Below are 18,538 nucleotides of genomic sequence, written 5' to 3'. Positions count from 1 at the left end.
AACATATGGCGCCCATCCTTCGTCTCCCCTACTGGTCCTCTTACCGTTGGGGATTCCGTGATGAAGAATGATATGACCGCTGCGGTGGTGGCCAGGAACCTTCTCACTCCCAAAGATAACAGACTACTTTCCAAACGGTCTGATGAGTTAGCTGTTAAGGATTCGCTGGCTCTCAGTGTTCAGTGTGCAGGTTCTGTGTCTAATATGGCCCAACGCCTATTTGCTCGAACCCGCCAAGTTGAATCATTGGCGGCTGAAGTGATGAGTCTCAAACAGGAGATTAGAGGGCTCAAGCATGAGAATAAACAGTTGCACCGGCTCGCACATGACTATGCTACAAACATGAAGAGGAAGCTTGACCAGATGAAGGAAACTGATGGTCAGGTTTTACTTGATCATCAGAGATTTGTGGGTTTGTTCCAAAGGCATTTATTGCCTTCGTCTTCTGGGGCTGTACCGCGTAATGAAGCTCCAAATGATCAACCTCTGATGCCTCCTCCTTCTAGGGTTCTGTCCAGTACTGAGGCTCCAAATGATCCCCTTCCGGTGCCTTCTCTTTCTGGGGCTCTACCGACTGCTGAGACTTCTCCTAAGCAACCTTTGTGAAGGCTCCCTCTTGTGTGTTTATTTTGACTCATGTATATGTACATATTTGTAGCTTATCAGGGATATCAATAAATAAGCTTTCCTTCATTTCAACGTATTGTGTTAAATACACCAAAGCCTTCTTCGCTAAGTTCTTTGAATTTTCTTTTGTTGAAGCTTGTATGTTGAAGCTTTCTGAGTGGAGCATGTAGGTTGGGGTAGTGTTCCCTTAATTTCCCGAGTGAGGAAAACTTCTCGGTTGGAGACTTGGAAAATCCAAGTCACTGAGTGGGATCGGCTATATGAATCTTAGAACGCCATTGTGCTCGATCCTGTGTCATGTCCTTCGTTAGATCCAAGTACTCTAAGTCTTTTCTTAGAGTCTCTTCCAAAGTTTTCCTAGGTCTTCCTCTACCCCTTCGGCCCTGAACCTCTGTCCCATAGTCGCATATTCTAATCGGAGCGTCAGTAGGCCTTCTTTGCACATGTCCAAACCACCGTAACCGATTTTCTCTCATCTTTCCTTCAATTTCGGCTACTCCTACTTTACCCCGGATATCCTCATTCCTAATCTTATCCTTTCTCGTGTGCCCACACATCCAACGAAGCATCCTCATCTCCGCTACACCCATTTTGTGTACGTGTTGATGTTTCACCGCCCAACATTCTGTGCCATACAGCATCGCCGGCCTTATTGCCGTCCTATAAAATTTTCCCTTGAGCTTCAGTGGCATACGGCGGTCACACAACACGCCGGATGCACTCTTCCACTTCATCCATCCAGCTTGTATTCTATGGTTGAGATCTCCATCTAATTCTCCGTTCTTTTGCAAGATAGATCCTAGGTAACGAAAACGGTCGCTCTTTGGCATTTCTTGATCTCCGATCCTCACCCCTAACTCGTTTTGGCCTCCATTTGCACTGAACTTGCACTCCATATATTCTGTCTTTGATCGGCTTAGGCGAAGACCTTTAGATTCCAACACTTCTCTCCAAAGGTTAAGCTTTGCATTTACCCCTTCCTGAGTTTCATCTATCAACACTATATCGTCTGCGAAAAGCATACACCAAGGAATATCATCTTGAATATGTCCTGTTAACTCATCCATTACCAACGCAAAAAGGTAAGGACTTAAGGATGAGCCTTGATGTAATCCTACAGTTATGGGAAAGCTTTCGGTTTGTCCTTCATGAGTTCTTACGGCAGTCTTTGCTCCTTCATACATATCCTTTATAGCTTGGATATATGCTACTCGTACTCCTTTCTTCTCTAAAATCCTCCAAAGAATGTCTCTTGGGACCCTATCATACGCTTTTTCCAAATCTATAAAGACCATGTGTAAATCCTTTTTCCCATCTCTATATCTTTCCACGGGTGACGCCCTAGCTTTAGCGCGATTTTGTTCTGGATTCATTTTCATAAGGATTCGACGTGATCATGGAGTGCCGGCTGTCGACTACCTGACGCCCTCCCCCTCCTCCTTTATCCGGGCTTGGGACCGGCCATGTAAGACATAGGCGGAGTTGATTGAGAGAACCAAGGTAACAAAAATGTCGGGACAAATATAAAAAATGGTGCAAGCAAGAAAAGACAGGTTAGTTGTATTTGTGGTGATTTTTATGCTTATATTCTTGGTTTTTTTTTTTTTGGTAAAATTTGGATGGTCATTTTGTTTGGTGTGTCCTTTGAATTCTTTTAGGTGCATTCGGAGCCAGAGGCCATAACGATCGGGATGCAAGAGAGCTGGCAACAAGTGGTTAGCCATGCTATGTTATTGTTTAAGCCTTTCCCATTTTATAGTATAAAAGGAATTTCTTTATGTGGGTCCACACTTGTTATCAGGGCACTTGAAGTTACGAATTCCAGCCCTTGATTGTCCTTAATCGAAAGAAAGCATGCAAGGGATGGTACAATATAGTTTAAGCGGCAATCATAATGTTTTGAAAAGCAAAACACTCTTCTTATTCACAATGCCGTGCATGGTTCACAATTTCCTAAAATTTTAGAGTGGCATTTTTATTCTTAGGAAGATCTCACCTCAAGAGCTCCAAACCTCGATGGTTATTGTGGCAAACTCTCCTTTCTCCTAAAATTTTAGAGTGGCATGTTTTGATTGTTCTTAATTACTGTAATGGAAGCCCCATGGAAAACTCTCCTCTCTCCTCGCTCGCTCTCTCTCTCTCTCTCACACACACACACAGAGGAAGACATCCACATTGATCTTTATATGCTTGACAAATACATGAGGTCTCTTTGTGTCTCTCCTTCTAGATTTTGACTAGTATTTTTCATGTCACAATACTCTTCTAGTAAGAAACTCAATCTATGACCTGGTGGTTTGAAATAAAAAAGGAAAGCCTTGAATTATAGCGATCAATTTTTTTTACAGGTCGATCTATGGGCCTTGTGTGATGAGTTCTGATTTCTAAGCTTTATATTTTTCCTTGTTTGTCTCATAGGTGGTTGGTGGTTCTAATTCATGAGGGTTTATAACTCAAATATCAACTACATTTACAGCCACCTGCAAATTTAAAGTGTGATTGGCTTGCAGAAGATGTGTGTCGTCTTGAAGAAACGATTGCAGAGAAGACGAATATCATTGGAGGACCAAGATTGGAACTAGGACTTGAGTTTTGTTTTAGAGTGTGAAGCAAAGTCTCTACATATTTTGGTGATTTGGTATATTTCTTAGTATAACTACTCATTTTGTTGTTAATTTTAGTGTAATATTTGAATATATGAATTTTAATAAAGTTAAATTTGCAATTTTGTATATTTACATATATATATATATATTATTTATTAAATAATTTTTAATTTTTATTTTTACTTTTGGAATTTTTTTTATAACGAGCATTAGCCGTGATCAATTTGTAATCCACAATGGCCGTAGCACGTGGTGTTAGATCCTAATCTACCACGGGCACAATCCGTGGTTACATTGCATTTGACAACGTGCATAGTGCGTGGTAGAAACAAAGACTTTCTATCACATCCAGAATATTAACAAGCACAATGCCCGTGGTAGATTGCAATTTATCAAGGACATCCACCGTGGTAGATGAGCTTTTTTCTTCTAGTGACATAAAAGAACTTAATCGAACCAACGTCTCACTTGTTAAACAATCATTTGGTTAAGAAATCAGATTGTAGCGCAACTTTCACACACACACACACACACATACATACACAATCAAATACAAGCATTGTATGTTGGCGGCCTCCAACAGTTGGCATACTTATTCTCTCTTTCTCTCGAGCCCATCCTGTGACAGAATGCGAATTTAACCAAATCTAGGCTCTGTCAGAGTTTTGACACCTACACCACGCGCTTCTTATATTAACTATGACAGTTCACATTGAATGCTAGGCCTCACTGTCTATGCCATGCCTTACCTTGCTTCCCTATCTTCCTCCCTAGGTTTATAGTGCAAGGCAATTAGTACGTCCGGGTTAGACGTTAGGTTTGTAATGGTCTTTTGGTGGTTCACAATTAATATAGAATGAAAATCAATCAATTATATATATAAAAAAAAAATCTATTTACCATTTTTCAGTTTAATGGTGAGAATCAGAGATCATGAAGTACCAAAAAGTGAACGCTTTTGTTATCTTAGATCTATCTTGCAAAAAAATCTTGGATCTATCTTGCAAAAGAACAAAAAATTGGATGGATATTAACATAGAATACAAGCTGAATGGATGAAATACAAAAGTGCATCGGGTGTGTAGTGTGACCATCCTATGTCACTAAATCTCAACGAAAAAATTTATAAGATGACAATAAGGTCAGCAATATTTTACTGTACGTAATGCAAAGATGGAAATACTTCATTGGATGTGTGGGCACACAAGAAAAGACATGATTAAGAACGAAGATATCGAAGGTAAAGCAAGAGTGACCGTAATCCAAGATAAGATGCGAAAAAATTGGTTAAAGTGGTTCAAACTTGTGAAACGAAGACTTATAGATGCTTCGGTTAGAAAAGGCGATTATGAAATAGAGGCTCAAGGCAAAAAGGGTAGAGAAAGATATAGGAAAACTTGAAAATAGACTTTAAGAAAAGACATGAAATTGTTTGAGCTAACAGAACGATTATGGCAAAATCGAGCACAATGATATTTTAGGATTCATACAACCTAATTTAATAGGATAAGATTTTTTTTTATTGTTTATTATTGTACTTACCTTTTTTCGGTTGGATGCTTTTTGTTTGTACCATACTTGACCTATCCCGAAACTACTAAGCACCAGTCAACGTTATACTGTCAAGGACCCATAAGAGTTTCCCTCCAACCAGGAGGCCAATCACAGTGCGACACGTGTCGACATCAGAAGCTAATCACAGCGCGACACGTGTCAACATCAGAAGTCAATCACAACACGACACGTGTCAATGTCAGAACAAAGCTAGAAACTATTCTATAAAAGGAGATCATTCTCCCACAATATTTCCTAATGTCATTTGTACTAAATCATTCACTAGTACTCACTAAAGGAGAGCTTGAACCTATGTACTTGTGTAAACCCTTCACAATTAATGAGAACTCCTCTACTCCGTGGACGTAGCCAATCTGGGTGAACCACGTACATCTTGTGTTTGCTTCCCTGTCTCTATCCATTTACATACTTATCCACACTAGTGACCGGAGCAATCTAGCGAAGGTTACAAACTTAACACTTTCTGTTGTACCAAAGTCCTCGCTGATTTTGTGCATCAACATTTGGCGCCGTATGTGGGAACGACACTTATTCCCACTATCTTCAGCTTTGTTAAATTGGTTTCCTCCATTTGTGCACTCTCTTTTGACCAGGCATCCCTTTCCAACATGGGGAGCGAAGGAAGCCACAGCACACAGAATGACAACCCTCTTGCACCTGGTGCGAAGCAACGAAAGAAGGAACAAAAGAAGTTTGCTCTTCAGGCTAAAGTCGATGAGTTGGAGGCTCAGAACAACAAGATAGCGATAAAGAATGAGATCCTCCAAGAGCAATATGTGAAGGTCTTCGAGATGCTCCACTAGGCTAGATATACTAAAACACATGAGCTTATCACCCATGTGGAAGTCAACCATTAACTGGGTGCCCCCCAACACGGAAGGTCATTTGCCCTCGACATGGGTATTCCTATTGAGGAGCGAGCTACTCATCGAAATGGTGACCAACATGAGACTTCTCTCAACCCAGCTGTTTCGACCCGAAGGAGTGGAAGAATCGAAAGCCGTCTTTCGTGACTGTCGAGACTTCCTAAAGCAACGTGGAGACAATCCCATCCATGTAAGCTCGAAGATCAATGACCCAAGGGTCTCTGAAAGACTCGATCCCCTCCTATGTCCCAGGCCGGCTACCAATTTGGGGAATGGGCAACAAGTCCTAGAGAAACACGAAGGTATAGGGGACTCAGAGATGTTCCGACAGACATACCTTGAAAGTCAGTACGGCGAGTCCAGGGAAAAATCACATGCTCTTGATCAAACCTTCCTACTTTCAAGAGGAGATGGAGATTTACGAAAGAAAGCTCCAGTGGTACATGACTCCACTCAGGACCCTCTTGTCCTACAGCTCCTTAAGGAAGTAAACAAGTTGAAGGCCGAACGACAAGTTGAGATACCTGATTGGAACCAACTTAGGCCTGACCCTATTACAAGGAGGATCCTCGACACCCCCTCCAAGCAAAGACAAAGCAGAAGCTTGGCTTGCAACTCTATACTGCTATACTGGAAAGGAGGACCCGATTGAACACCTTAACCTCTTTGAGTCCACCATGGCATACCAGATGCATACCGACGAAGAGCGATGTCTTCTCTTCCCCTCCACCCTCTCTGGCAGAGCTCTAAACTGGTATTGCCGTCTTCCACCTGAGACGGTAGACTCATTTGAGGAATTGAGAAAACTGTTTATTTCTCAACACATTTTCCAGACCGATCGCTTGCATTTTGCGGATGACTTGTACACTATTTGCCAGAAGCTAGACGAGTCATTACGTATGTATGCTGGCCGCTTCAGCCATGAGTATTCTCGTTGTGCCGAGGCAGACGACAAGACTGTCCTCAAAGCCTTCAAGGCAGGCCTACGTGATTGTTTCTTTAAGTACATGATCAATGCCAACACTTGGAAGACTTACTCTGAGGTGATGACGCATGCTTATAACCATGCCTCCACCGAGGCAAAGACATACCAAGGGAAACCCCCAACAACCATCCCCTATCAGCAAGTAGGGAGTAGAAGCCAGACCCACATAAATGAGAAGACCTCAACCTTCTAAACGGTAGCGGTGCCTCCCCCTGCCTTACTTAATACATCTTTGTGTTCTTGAGCGTTTGTGTGATTCACGGTCGAATTTACGTTGGTCCAAGATCCTCTAGATTTTATGTATCAACATTTGGCGCCATCTGTGGGAAATTGACACGAAAAGCTATGTCGTTTCTCTTTCATTTTTTTCATCTCACCACCGTGAAACCTTCACAACCTCACCACTGTCCACCGTGGATCTGCAAAACCCAAGAAATCATAAACCCCCACTATCTCTCTCTTTCTCTCTCTCTCTCTCCCTGTTTCGCTTTGTGGTTTCAGTCAAATCCATGGCTACCCAAGGTCAAGTCATCACCTGCAAAGCGGCGGTGGCCTGGGAACCCAATAAGCCGTTGGTGATCGAAGACGTGTAGGTGGCTCCGCCGCAGGCTGAAGAGGTCCGGGTCAAGATTTTGTACACCTCTCTCTGCCACACCGACGCTTATACCTGGGGCGGCAAGGATCCTGAAGGTTTCTTCCCTTGTATTCTTGGTCACGAGGCTGGAGGGATTGTTGAGAGCTTTGGTGAAGGTGTTACTGAAGTTCAGCCAGGAGACCATGTAATCCCTTGTTACCAGGCAGAATGCAGAGAATGCAAGTTATGCGAATCAAGGAAGACAAATCTCTGTGGAAAAGTACATGCTGCCACTAGATTTAGAGTCATGATGAGTGATCGCAAGAGCCGTTTCTCCATAAACGGAAAACCTATCTATCATTTTATGGGAACATCAGTGAAGATCTCGGTTGAGCCACAATCACTGACTTTCAGTCAAGCATACGAGAAGAAAACATATACAGTGACTTTTATTGCTGGTTCTTCGCCATCCGGTACAAGCAGCTTTGCTCGGTTGGTATGGTCCAATGGGAAACGCACAGTAGGCAGTCTAATTGCATTCACCTGGATATAATTTTGAACAGCAGCAGGCGAAGAAGAGCAGGAAAGGGCAAGGTCTCTCCTAAAAGAACCAAGGCTCGGACTAGCTAGTTACAGGCTCATCGTCTGCCTCTGAGTTATCTTCTGTTTGTTCCCCACCTTCTCAAGGCTAGAACGTGCATGAAGCTTTATCAAAAGCTACAGACCACCAAATTCAAAAGAAAGATAAGATGCCTTTGCTTTTGCTTTTGGTGTCAACCACTCTCACAAAGGAAAAAGAAAAAAACTCACAGATAAGAACATTTTCCCAACACTTTTATTATTAGCTTCCACTTTAAATATTTCTGCCACACCTTGTCTGCCGTGCTAATATATATATATATATATATATATAAGTACATCCAGAGAGTGATGGTGTGTGGTGTCACATGACATGCACAGTAACAGACGAATACAATATGTGATGATTATGGCACCTAATGAAACTACCTGCCATTTTATATCCCCATTGTGGCTAATATATATGTATATATATATTCTAATAACCTACATATTTAGGCAATACCTAATATATTATTGATTTATGCAGCATGTCATTTATCAAACAACTGAATAAATCATTTATTCATGACTATATATATATATACACACACATTTAGGCAATACCTAATATATTGTTGATTTATACAACATGTCATTTATCACACAACATAATAAATCATTTATTCACAGAAGGCACATAGTACAATATTTTACTTTGACAAACTTTGTCAATTTGATTTATACAGTCACACTTATGCTGCCATTTATTGTCAAGAATTATTGAGCAACTAGATCCACTGATCAACATTGTTGCTGATTAAAAGAACCCAATATGCGAACCCGACAAGCAGACCCAAATCATGTCGAGAATCAACTCATAATGAGTGCATGTCGACATAAAGTAGATATTGCAATGAGGAATACCACGAGCCGAGCCGCCTCGCAGCGAGCATAGCCTCTAGCTGAGTATTGCTTTATGTTGAGCATTGCCTTGTGTTGAGTACTGGTTCAAGACATCTAGCCACTTCGGCCCGTACATGGATTGGATTTGAAGTCTCCAGCCAAAAGACTCTCTTGATTGAAGACTTGGGGGACTACTGTTGGTACCATATTATATTGGGCCTCGTTACTTGGGCTTCCTGACATTGAGCCTATGATTTATGTAAAAGGGGATGAGCTCTTAGTCTATAAAAGAGCCTTCTTACCCTCACAATCCTCAGGTCTCATCCTCACATACATGAGCGACAAAGCTCACAAACAGAGAATCTCTCTCAAACTCTCTCTTTCTTTGGGGGATTCCCCCACACACTTGTAATACATACATTCATATAGAGAAATACAATTAACATCAGTGTGGACGTAGCCCAAACATTGGGGTGAACCACGATACATCTTTGTGTTCTTAAGCGTTTGTGTGATTCACGGCTGGATTTACGTTGGTCCGAGATCCACCGAATTTTGTGCATCAACAGATGGTAATGTCGAACGGCCTGTCTACTAGGCTAGCAAGGCCTTACAAGATGCGGAGACACGATACTCCAACATTGAGAAATTGTCTCTAGCATTGGTCATGTCTGCTCGAAAACTTCACCCTTACTTTCAAGCACACTCCATCATCGTGCTTACCAATCATCCTCTTCGACAGATACTCCAAAGTCTTGACACTTACGGACGAATGATCAAATGGGCGATAGCATTGGGTGAGTTTGACATCTCCTACCAACCAAAGCCAGCTGAGAAGGGCCAAGCAGTGGTAGACTTCATCGCCGACTTTATATATCCTGTTGACATTGTTTCTACGCCTAAAGAAGTGGTTTCATTACCCTCGGAAGCTCAGAAAACCAACAGCCCCAACATGGAGTCTATATGTTGATGGCTCGTCCAACCAACAGGGTTGTGGAGCAGGACTAGTCCTTACGACCCTTAAAAAAGTGGCGATGAAGTATGCTCTTCATTTCAAATTCAAGGCGTCGAACAATGAGGCCGAATATGAAGCCCTCCTAGCAGGCTTACGTTTGGCCACACACCTTGGGGTTAAACGAATTGATATCTTCAGTGACTCCCAATTGGTGGTTAACCAGGTCACCAACAACTTTGACGCTAAGGATAGCTCCATGGCAGCATATCTGGCACAAACACAATTGTTGCTCAAGCACTTCCACTACCAGATCACCCAAATTCCTCGAGCGGCAAACAGTCATGCAGATGCTTTGGCTCGCCTCGCCTCAGCGGTGGAAGACAAGATTGGGAGAAAAATTCAGGTCGAATTGTTGGCAGCACCAAGCACCATGGCTGCGGAAGTCTGCAACTTACAACATGGGGATAGTTAGATTACCCCGATTTATAAATTCCTTGCTCATGGAACCCTTCCAAATGACAAAGTCTAAGCTAAGCAGATTCGATACAAGGCTACCCGTTACTTGATCATTAATGACCAACTCTACAAGCGGGGTTTTAACCTACCATACCTAAGATGCCTTACGCCCGCAGAGGCAGAAACTGTCCTTCGGGAAATACATGAAGGAGTTTACGGAGATCATGCTGGATCTCGATCCCTAGCACACAAGGCCTTTCACCAAGGATATTACTGGCCAACACTCCACCAAGACGCCATCCGAATATCCCGTTCATGTGATAAGTGTCAACGCTACGCAACTATTCCTTACTCATTTCCCCGAGCCGCTCACTCCTATGATCAGCCCTTGGCCCTTCGCCCAATGGGGACTTGATTTGATCGGCTCAATGCCTGCAGGGAAAGGCAATGTCCGCTATGCAATCGTTATAGTTGACTATTTCACAAAGTGGGCCGAAGTAGAACCTTTGGCAACCATTACTGAGGCAAAAATAGAAGACTTCGTATGGAAGAACATCCTTTGCAGATTCGGCATTCCCAATGCGATAGTCACTGACAACAGGCGATAGTTCGACAACAATAAGTTCAGGATCTTCTGCTCTAAGTTCAACATCAACTTATGTTTTGCCTCCTCAGCTCATCCCCAGTCTAATGGACAAGTTGAAGCTATCAACAAAATGATCAAGCGAACTTTGAAAACCAGCTTGGACAAGGTTAAAGGTTGTTGGCCAGAATTTGTACCCCAAGTTCTTTGGTCATACCGCACTTCGTATCAGACATCAACATGAGAAACCCCATTCTCACTTGCCTTTGGTACAGAGGCAGTTGTCCCAGTTGAGCTTGAGCAAGCAACGTTCCGAGTCCAGAACTACGTGCAAAGCGAAAATGACAAACAACTTACCCTCAACTTAGATCTAGTTGAGGAACACATAAACTAGGCTCACTTGAGGAATGTCGCCTACAAGCAGCGCATCTCTGACTCAAGGGTCAAACCTCGTTCTTTCAAAGTGGGAGACTGGGTATTGAAGAAAAGATTACTCTGCGACAGTGTCCTGAGTGAAGGAACACTTAGTCCAAATTGGGATGGACCGTTTGAAGTTGTTGGCATCAGTCGCATTGGCTCCTACAAGCTTAGAAGCTCCAATGGCAAGACCCTTGGCCATCCATGGAACGATGATCACTTGAAGTACTATTACAAGTAAACTCACATCGTACAAGTGTTAAGCTTCAGTCGTTCGGCATCATATGTAACGAAGACTATTTGGCATCAATTTAATAAAGAGGTGATTTAGATAACTCGGTCCTAATCCACTTACATTCCTAGCAATGAAACACTAGGGTTCAAAGCTTCAACATGAATGCTTCCAACATGAAACAAAGTCTAAGTATATGTCAACAAGACTATGCAAATAAACGAACAACTTCACAGTATATTCGTTCAATCATACATTCCAACACATTCATACATAAACCAACTGTGCTTCGAAAGGGTTCAACATACTTTGTGTCATTTGACACTTGCTACAATGTGCCTCGACACCTTGCCCTTATTCTCACCAACCAGGTGATGAAATGTGAAGAAGGAACTCATCTTCATGCCACCAACCAGGTGATGAAATGTACAACCCGTACTCTCCATCATGCAACCAACCAGGTGATGAAACGTACAACCCGTACTCTCCTTCATGCCACCAACCAGGTGATGAAATGTACAACCCGTACTCTAATATCATTTGGCAACTTGCCACTCATGCCACCAACCAGGTGAAGAAGGAACTCATCTTCATGCCACCAACCAGGTGATGAAATGTACAACCTGTACTCTCTTTCATGCCACCAACCAGGTGATGAAATGTACAACCCGTACTCTAATATCATTTGGCAAATTGCCATTCATGCCACCAACCAGGTGAAGAAGGAACTCATCCTCGTGCCACCAACGAGTTGATGAAATGTGATGAAAGGTGATGAAGGAACTCACCTTCGTACCACCAACCAAGTGATGAAAGCAACTCACCATTCATTCCACCTACCAGAACACAAGTGGTACAACTTGTACATGTGAACTCCTAACATTCATAAATAATCAAAAACCCTCAAGCTTGACAACTCAACTAGGGGAGCACTTATGCCCAACAAGAGTTATAGTCACCAACAAAGTCTTATTGCAAGCCAACAACAACTTCAGTGCATGGCATACAAAGATCAAGCTATTCAGCCCTCTTGCATCTGCTTCAGACATTTCTCTTCTGTAACAATGCAAACACTACAACTCGTAGAAAGCTTCACGCACTCTTGATCAAGATAGTATGAAGCAAAACCAATTTATGGTGCCAACAAGAGCTTCATTAATGGAGGGTAACCACAATTCTCAAAAGCTTCACACACTCTTGATCAAGACAGTGTGAAGCAAAACCAATTTATGGTGCCAACAAGAGCTTCATCAAAAGAGTTCAACCACAATTCTCAAAAGCTTCACACACTCTTGATCAAGACAGTGTGAAGCAAAACCAATGTATGGTGCCAACAAGAGCTTCATCAATGGAGGGCAACCACAATTCTCAAAAGCTTCACACACTCTTGATCAAGACAGTGTGAAGCAAAACCAATTTATGGTGCCAACAAGAGCTTCATCAATGGAGGGCAACCACAATTCTCAAAAGCTTCACACTCTTGATCAAGACAGTGTGAAGCAAAACCAATTTATGGTGCCAACAAGAGCTTCATCAAAAGAGTTCAACCACAATTCTCAAAAGCTTCACACTCTTGATTAAGACAGTGTGAAGCAAAACCAATTTATGGTGCTAACAAAAGCTTCATCAATGAAGGGCAACTACAACCCGTAGAAAGCTTCACACACTCTTGATCAAGACTGTTCGAAGCAAATTCAATTTATATGGTTCATCCAAACCTTCGACTACTACAAGGTGTGGCTTTCATCCAAACTTTCGACTACTAGAAGGTGTGGCTTGCATCACAATCTCTTTCTCAAAAGCTTCACACTATCTTGATCAAGATAGTGTGAAGCAAAATCAATTCATGGTACCTAACAAAGCTTCACCACAAAAGCTTCACCAACAAAAGCTGCATTAATGGAGGACAACTACAAATTCTCAAAAGCTTCACACTATCTTGATCAAGATAATGTGAAGCAAAATCAATTCATGGTACCCAACAAAAGCTTCAACTCCAAAGCTTCACCTACAAAGCTTCAACTCCAAAGCTTTACCTACAAAAGCTTCAACACAAAAGCTTCAACTCCAAAGCTTCACCTACAAAGCTTCAACACAAAAGCTTCACCCATAAAAGCTTCACACACAATAGCTTCACCTACAAAAGCTTCACCACAAAAGCTTTATCAATGGAGGACAACTACAAATTCTCAAAAGCTTCACATTATCTTGATCAAGATAGTGTGAAGCAAAATCAATTCATGGTACCCAACAAAAACTTCAACTCCAAAGCTTCACCTACAAAGCTTCAACTCCAAAGCTTCACCTACAAAAGCTTCAACACAAAAGCTTCACCTACAAAGCTTCAACTCTAAAGCTTCACCTACAAAGCTTCAACACAAAAGCTTTACCCACAAAAGCTTCACCCACAAAAGCTTCACCTAGAAAAGCTTTACCTACAAAGCTTCAACACAAAAGCTTTACCTACAAAAGCTTCACACACTCTTGATCAAGATAGTGTGAAGTAAAATCAATTCATGGTACCCAACAAAGCTTCAACCTCAAAGCTTCACCTACAAAGCTTCAACACCAAAGCTTCACCTACAAAGCTTAAAAAAAAATATATATATATATATATATATTTTTTTTTTTTCCGGAAATTCGAAAATTCGAAAATTTTGAAAATTCAAAAATTCGGAAACTCAAAAATTCAAAAAAAAAAAAAAAAAAAAAAATTGCCTAGGCCTCATCTTCTTTGGGCCTAACAACTTTCATAACAAATACATATGAAGGAGGAGTTTTGGGCTACCACTTAGAAAGGAAATGCCTCATTTGTCAACTCCCTCAACCGGAGACTTGGGGGACTCCTACCATATGCTACTGCACCTTAATACTCAGAAGTCTCACGACCACTCAGTGACTTGGATTTTTCAAGTCTCCAACCGAGAAGTTTTCCTCACTCGGGAAATTAAGGGATTACTACCTCAACATACATGCTTCACTCACAAAGCTTCAACATACAAGCTTCAACAAAAGAAAAAAAATTCAAAGAACTTAGTGAAGAAGGCTTTGGTGTATTTAACACAATACGTTGAAATGAAGTAAAGCTTATTTATTGATATCTCCGATAAGTTACAAATATGTACATATACATGAATCAAAATAAACAAACAAGAGGGAGCCTTCACAAAGGTTGCTCAGGAGAAGTCTCAGCAGTCTGCAGAGCCCCAGAAAGAGAAGCCACCGGAGGGTGATCATTCGGAGCCTCAGTATTGGACAGAACCCCAGAAGGATGAGGCATCAGAGGTTGATCATTTGAAGCTTCATTACGCGGTACGGCCCCAGAAGACGAAGGCAATAAATGCCTTTGGAACAAACCCACAAACCTCTGATGATCAAGTAAAATCTGACCATCAGATTCCTGCATCTGGTCAAGCTTCCTCTTCACGTTTGTAGCATAGTCATGTGCGAGCCTGTGCAACTGTTTATTTTCATGCTTGAGCCCTCTAATCTCTTATTTGAGACTTATCACTTTAGCCGCCAATGATTCAACTTGGCGGGTTCGAGCAAATAGGCGTTGGGCCATTAGACACAGAACCTGCACACTGAACACTGAGAGCCAGAGAATCCTTAATTCCTTGTTTAAAAGAAATCTTTCTTTTTTGTTTGGGTTGGATCCACCCCTTCGATTGATTGTATAGTTTCTTAAAACACACAATATCTAAAAATTTACCTTACCCTTTTTCAATTGATTCTATTAAAAAACAAAATTTTGATTTTTCAGTCACAAAAGCAAAACAAACTGGAACCGTTAACTATTAATTAATGAATGATTCTTGAATTTGAATCAAAAATTGCGTTTCCTTAATGATATAAGAAAAGAAAAATCCTTAACAACCAACTCATCAGACCGTTTGGAAAGTAGTCTGTTATCTTTGGGAGTGAGAAGGTTCCTGGCCACCACCGCAGTGGTCATATCATTCTTCATCACAGAGTCCCCAACGGTAAGAGGACCAGTAAGGGATAAGAAAGATGGGCGCCATATGTTGTCTTGAGGAGGCATGGCTGCCTCTTCACCAAAGTTCAAGTCAAAACGATGGTCGGATGGGCCAGACATTTTCAGAAATGATGAAGGAGAAATGAGGTCCAATAAATCTCTGAAGTATGAAAATAAAGGGAAAATTCCTACAAGCAATAACTCTCTGAACGTACTTCTTGCACATAATTGGTGCCCTTATAAAAGAAAGGGCAGCAGAGCCGTTTGTTCAAAAATCGAAGAGGTACCACTCTCCAGATTTCGAGAAGCAGATTTTCCTGAGTAAAATATGTCGACAATCCCCAAACGCAACATCAGCTCCTCAGGTACCACAGATAACTTTGCCAAAGATCTTTGACAAAGTTTAGACACATAAATTTTGAAGGTCCTGCTACCCTACTATTACCCACAAGGGTAAAGGAACAACACCACTGCTTGATAACTGGAAAGTCCCTATGTGTGTCAACCTCCGTGCTCCGTGGCAAGGCAGACTGGCAAAAATGCCCAACCTTTACTCACATTCGAGAAAACATTCCTAACAAGATTGCTTGCTCAAAAATCGAAGAGGCACCGCTCTCCGAATCTCGAGAGCCAGACTCCCAACAGGATTACTTTCTCAAAAATTGAAGAGGCACCACTCTCCGAATCTCAAGAGCCAAACTCCTAACAGGATTGCTTTCTCAAAAATCGAAAAGGCACCGTTATCTGAATCTCGAGAGCCAGATCCCTGACAGGATTGCTTGTTCGAAAACCGAAGAGGCACCGCTCTCCGAACTTCGAGAGCCATATTTCCTTGGATAAAGCTTGTCTGCAATCTTCACACGCAACATCAACTTTCCAGATACCACAGACCACTTTTTCAAAGTGCTATGACAAAGTTAAAACACGTGAATTTTGCAGCTCCCACTACATTGCTATGACCGAGAAGGGTAAAGGAACAGCGTTACCATTCACTGTTGGGACTATTCCTATATATGTCGACCTTCATCCTCTACAGCCAGGCAGACCTGCAAATAAAAAAAATACTCAACTTTTCTTCACATCCGAGAAGGCACTCTCAGCAAAGTCTCTTGAAATACTCAGCTTCTTTTCCCCCCAATAATACCTCTGCAAACAAGCCACACTAGACCAAGAGTATCTCATATCATCAGGGTTAAAAGCAAAAGTATCCCATATCATGCTTTTTCCCTGTCTTTTCCTTTGGCCTTATTCTTACCTGTAAGACAAGGAGAAAGAAAGCAATCAGTCGAAACCTGAAATCAAACTTTCGATCTGGAACTAATTGCCCGGAACCTTTGCCTGGTTGCTCACCTAGCATTGCTCTCAAGTACTCATCCTCAACTGTTGTCAAGGTCACAAATCCTTTCGGCAAATACTTCAGAACAATTGATACGATATTGGCTATTTACACTGAAGCTGCCAAGCATGGATAAGTCACTGAGAAGTAGTGCTCTGAAGGACCATTCAAATACAAAGGTTGTGAACCACTTCTGCGATGCAAAAGATTGAAGCAGAAGGTTCAACGATGAGCTAGAACAGATCACTATAACACGACGCCCTCCCTGCAGAATCGCATAATCTAGACGGAGGAGTCTAAGTCAAATCTAAGCTCGGCATCGCTGCCCTATCCGAAGAGCTCAAGAAACTTCAACAACCTTTCGCTAGCAACGTCGCCAAAGAGCAAAGCCTTGCCATACCACATCCACTACTTTGTCAACAGCAAAAGTATCTCATATCATCAAGGTCGAACGAACTCTTGATTTGATAGACTTGTTTTGACCCTCAAATTCTTGAGTCGGCCTTATACTCTGGAGGAAACTAGAAAACCCTTCAGCCCAGTTCAAGAATAAGCCTGTGGAAAGTTACTTCTTCAAAAGCAAAAGTATCTCATATCATCTCTTCTCATTTTTCTTCTCTTTATTCTTCATGCTGCCTGCAAGATAGGGAGAATGAGAACAATCAGCCGGAACTCGAAATCAAACTTCTAATCTGGGACTGATTACTTGGAGCTCTGATTGCTTACCTTGTCTGTCACCTCTTTCGATAGATCTCCTAGCTTGGCGACTTGGGGGACTCCTACTACATGGTTTGTATCGCGCTTGACCAAGCCTGAAACTATAAGTAAGCTTCAAGTGAAATTGATACATTACCTTGTGCATCTCCACCGGTTAAAGATACCACCCCTGGATGGAGGAAGAGTACTTCCAGAGAAGATACCACATCTACTTATGAGACAGATAAGGCAAGTGAAGACGATACCACACTTCGATACTTAGAAGTTTCGTGATTACTCAGCGGCTTGGATCTTGCAAGTCCCCAACCGAGGAACTTCCCTCACTCGGGAACTTAGGGGAGCACTGTTTGTACCATACTTGACCAATCCCGAAACTACTAAGCACCAGTCAACGTTATACTGTCAATGACCCAGAAGAGTTTCCCTCCAACCAGGAGGCCAATCATAGTGCGACACGTGTCGACATCAGAAGTCAATCACAGCGCAACACGTGTCAACATCATAAGCCAATCACAATACGACACGTGTCAATGTCAGAACAAAGCTAGAAACTCTTCTATAAAAGGAGATCATTCTCCCACAATATTTCCTAATGTCATTTGTACTAAATCATTCACTAGTACTCACTAAAGGAGAGCTTGAACCTATGTAACCCTTCACAATTAATGAGAACTCCTCTACTCCGTGGACGTAGCCAATCTAGGTGAACCACGTACATCTTATGTTTGCTTCCCTGTCTCTATCCATTTACATACTTATCCACACTAGTGACCGGAGCAATCTAGCGAAGGTCACAAACTTAACACTTTCTGTTGTACCAAAGTCCTCGCTGATTTTGTGCATCAACACTTTTTTATTTTGTTTTTGAGTAAATTGGAGCAATGGTCCCTCAACTTTAAGCAAATTGGAGCAATGGTCCCTCAACTAAAAATCTATTGTCATTGGTCCCTTAACTTATCAAAATGTGTAGCTATAGTCCTTTTCATCAATTTCATCCAAATTTTGTCAAAATAAGTTATGTTGGAATGACTATTTATACAATTAGGGTCCCTCAACTCATCAAAGTGTGTAATTATGGTCATTTTCGTCAACTACGTCAAAATTTTTGTCAAAACGAGTTATGTTGGAAGGACCATTGCTACAATTGGGTTAAAGTTAAGGGACTATTT

At 41.8% G+C, this 18,538-nt stretch overlaps 1 protein-coding gene across 1 annotated transcript; it reads left to right on the top strand.

The window, feature by feature from the left end:
- Positions 1-6,573: 6,573 nt before the first annotated feature.
- LOC139192039 (alcohol dehydrogenase class-3-like) lies at positions 6,574-7,786 on the top strand. Its single transcript, XM_070813145.1, has 2 exons — positions 6,574-6,717; positions 7,253-7,786. Exons 1-2 carry the CDS (start codon positions 6,574-6,576, stop codon positions 7,784-7,786), a joined length of 678 nt encoding a protein of 225 aa, XP_070669246.1.
- The last annotated feature ends 10,752 nt before the right edge of the window (positions 7,787-18,538 follow it).

This window comes from Malus domestica, chromosome 02 (assembly GCF_042453785.1).
Source record: "Malus domestica chromosome 02, GDT2T_hap1".
In the NCBI taxonomy this organism is placed as follows: Eukaryota; Viridiplantae; Streptophyta; class Magnoliopsida; order Rosales; family Rosaceae; genus Malus; species Malus domestica.
This window is presented reverse-complemented; position numbering and strand designations above follow the sequence as displayed.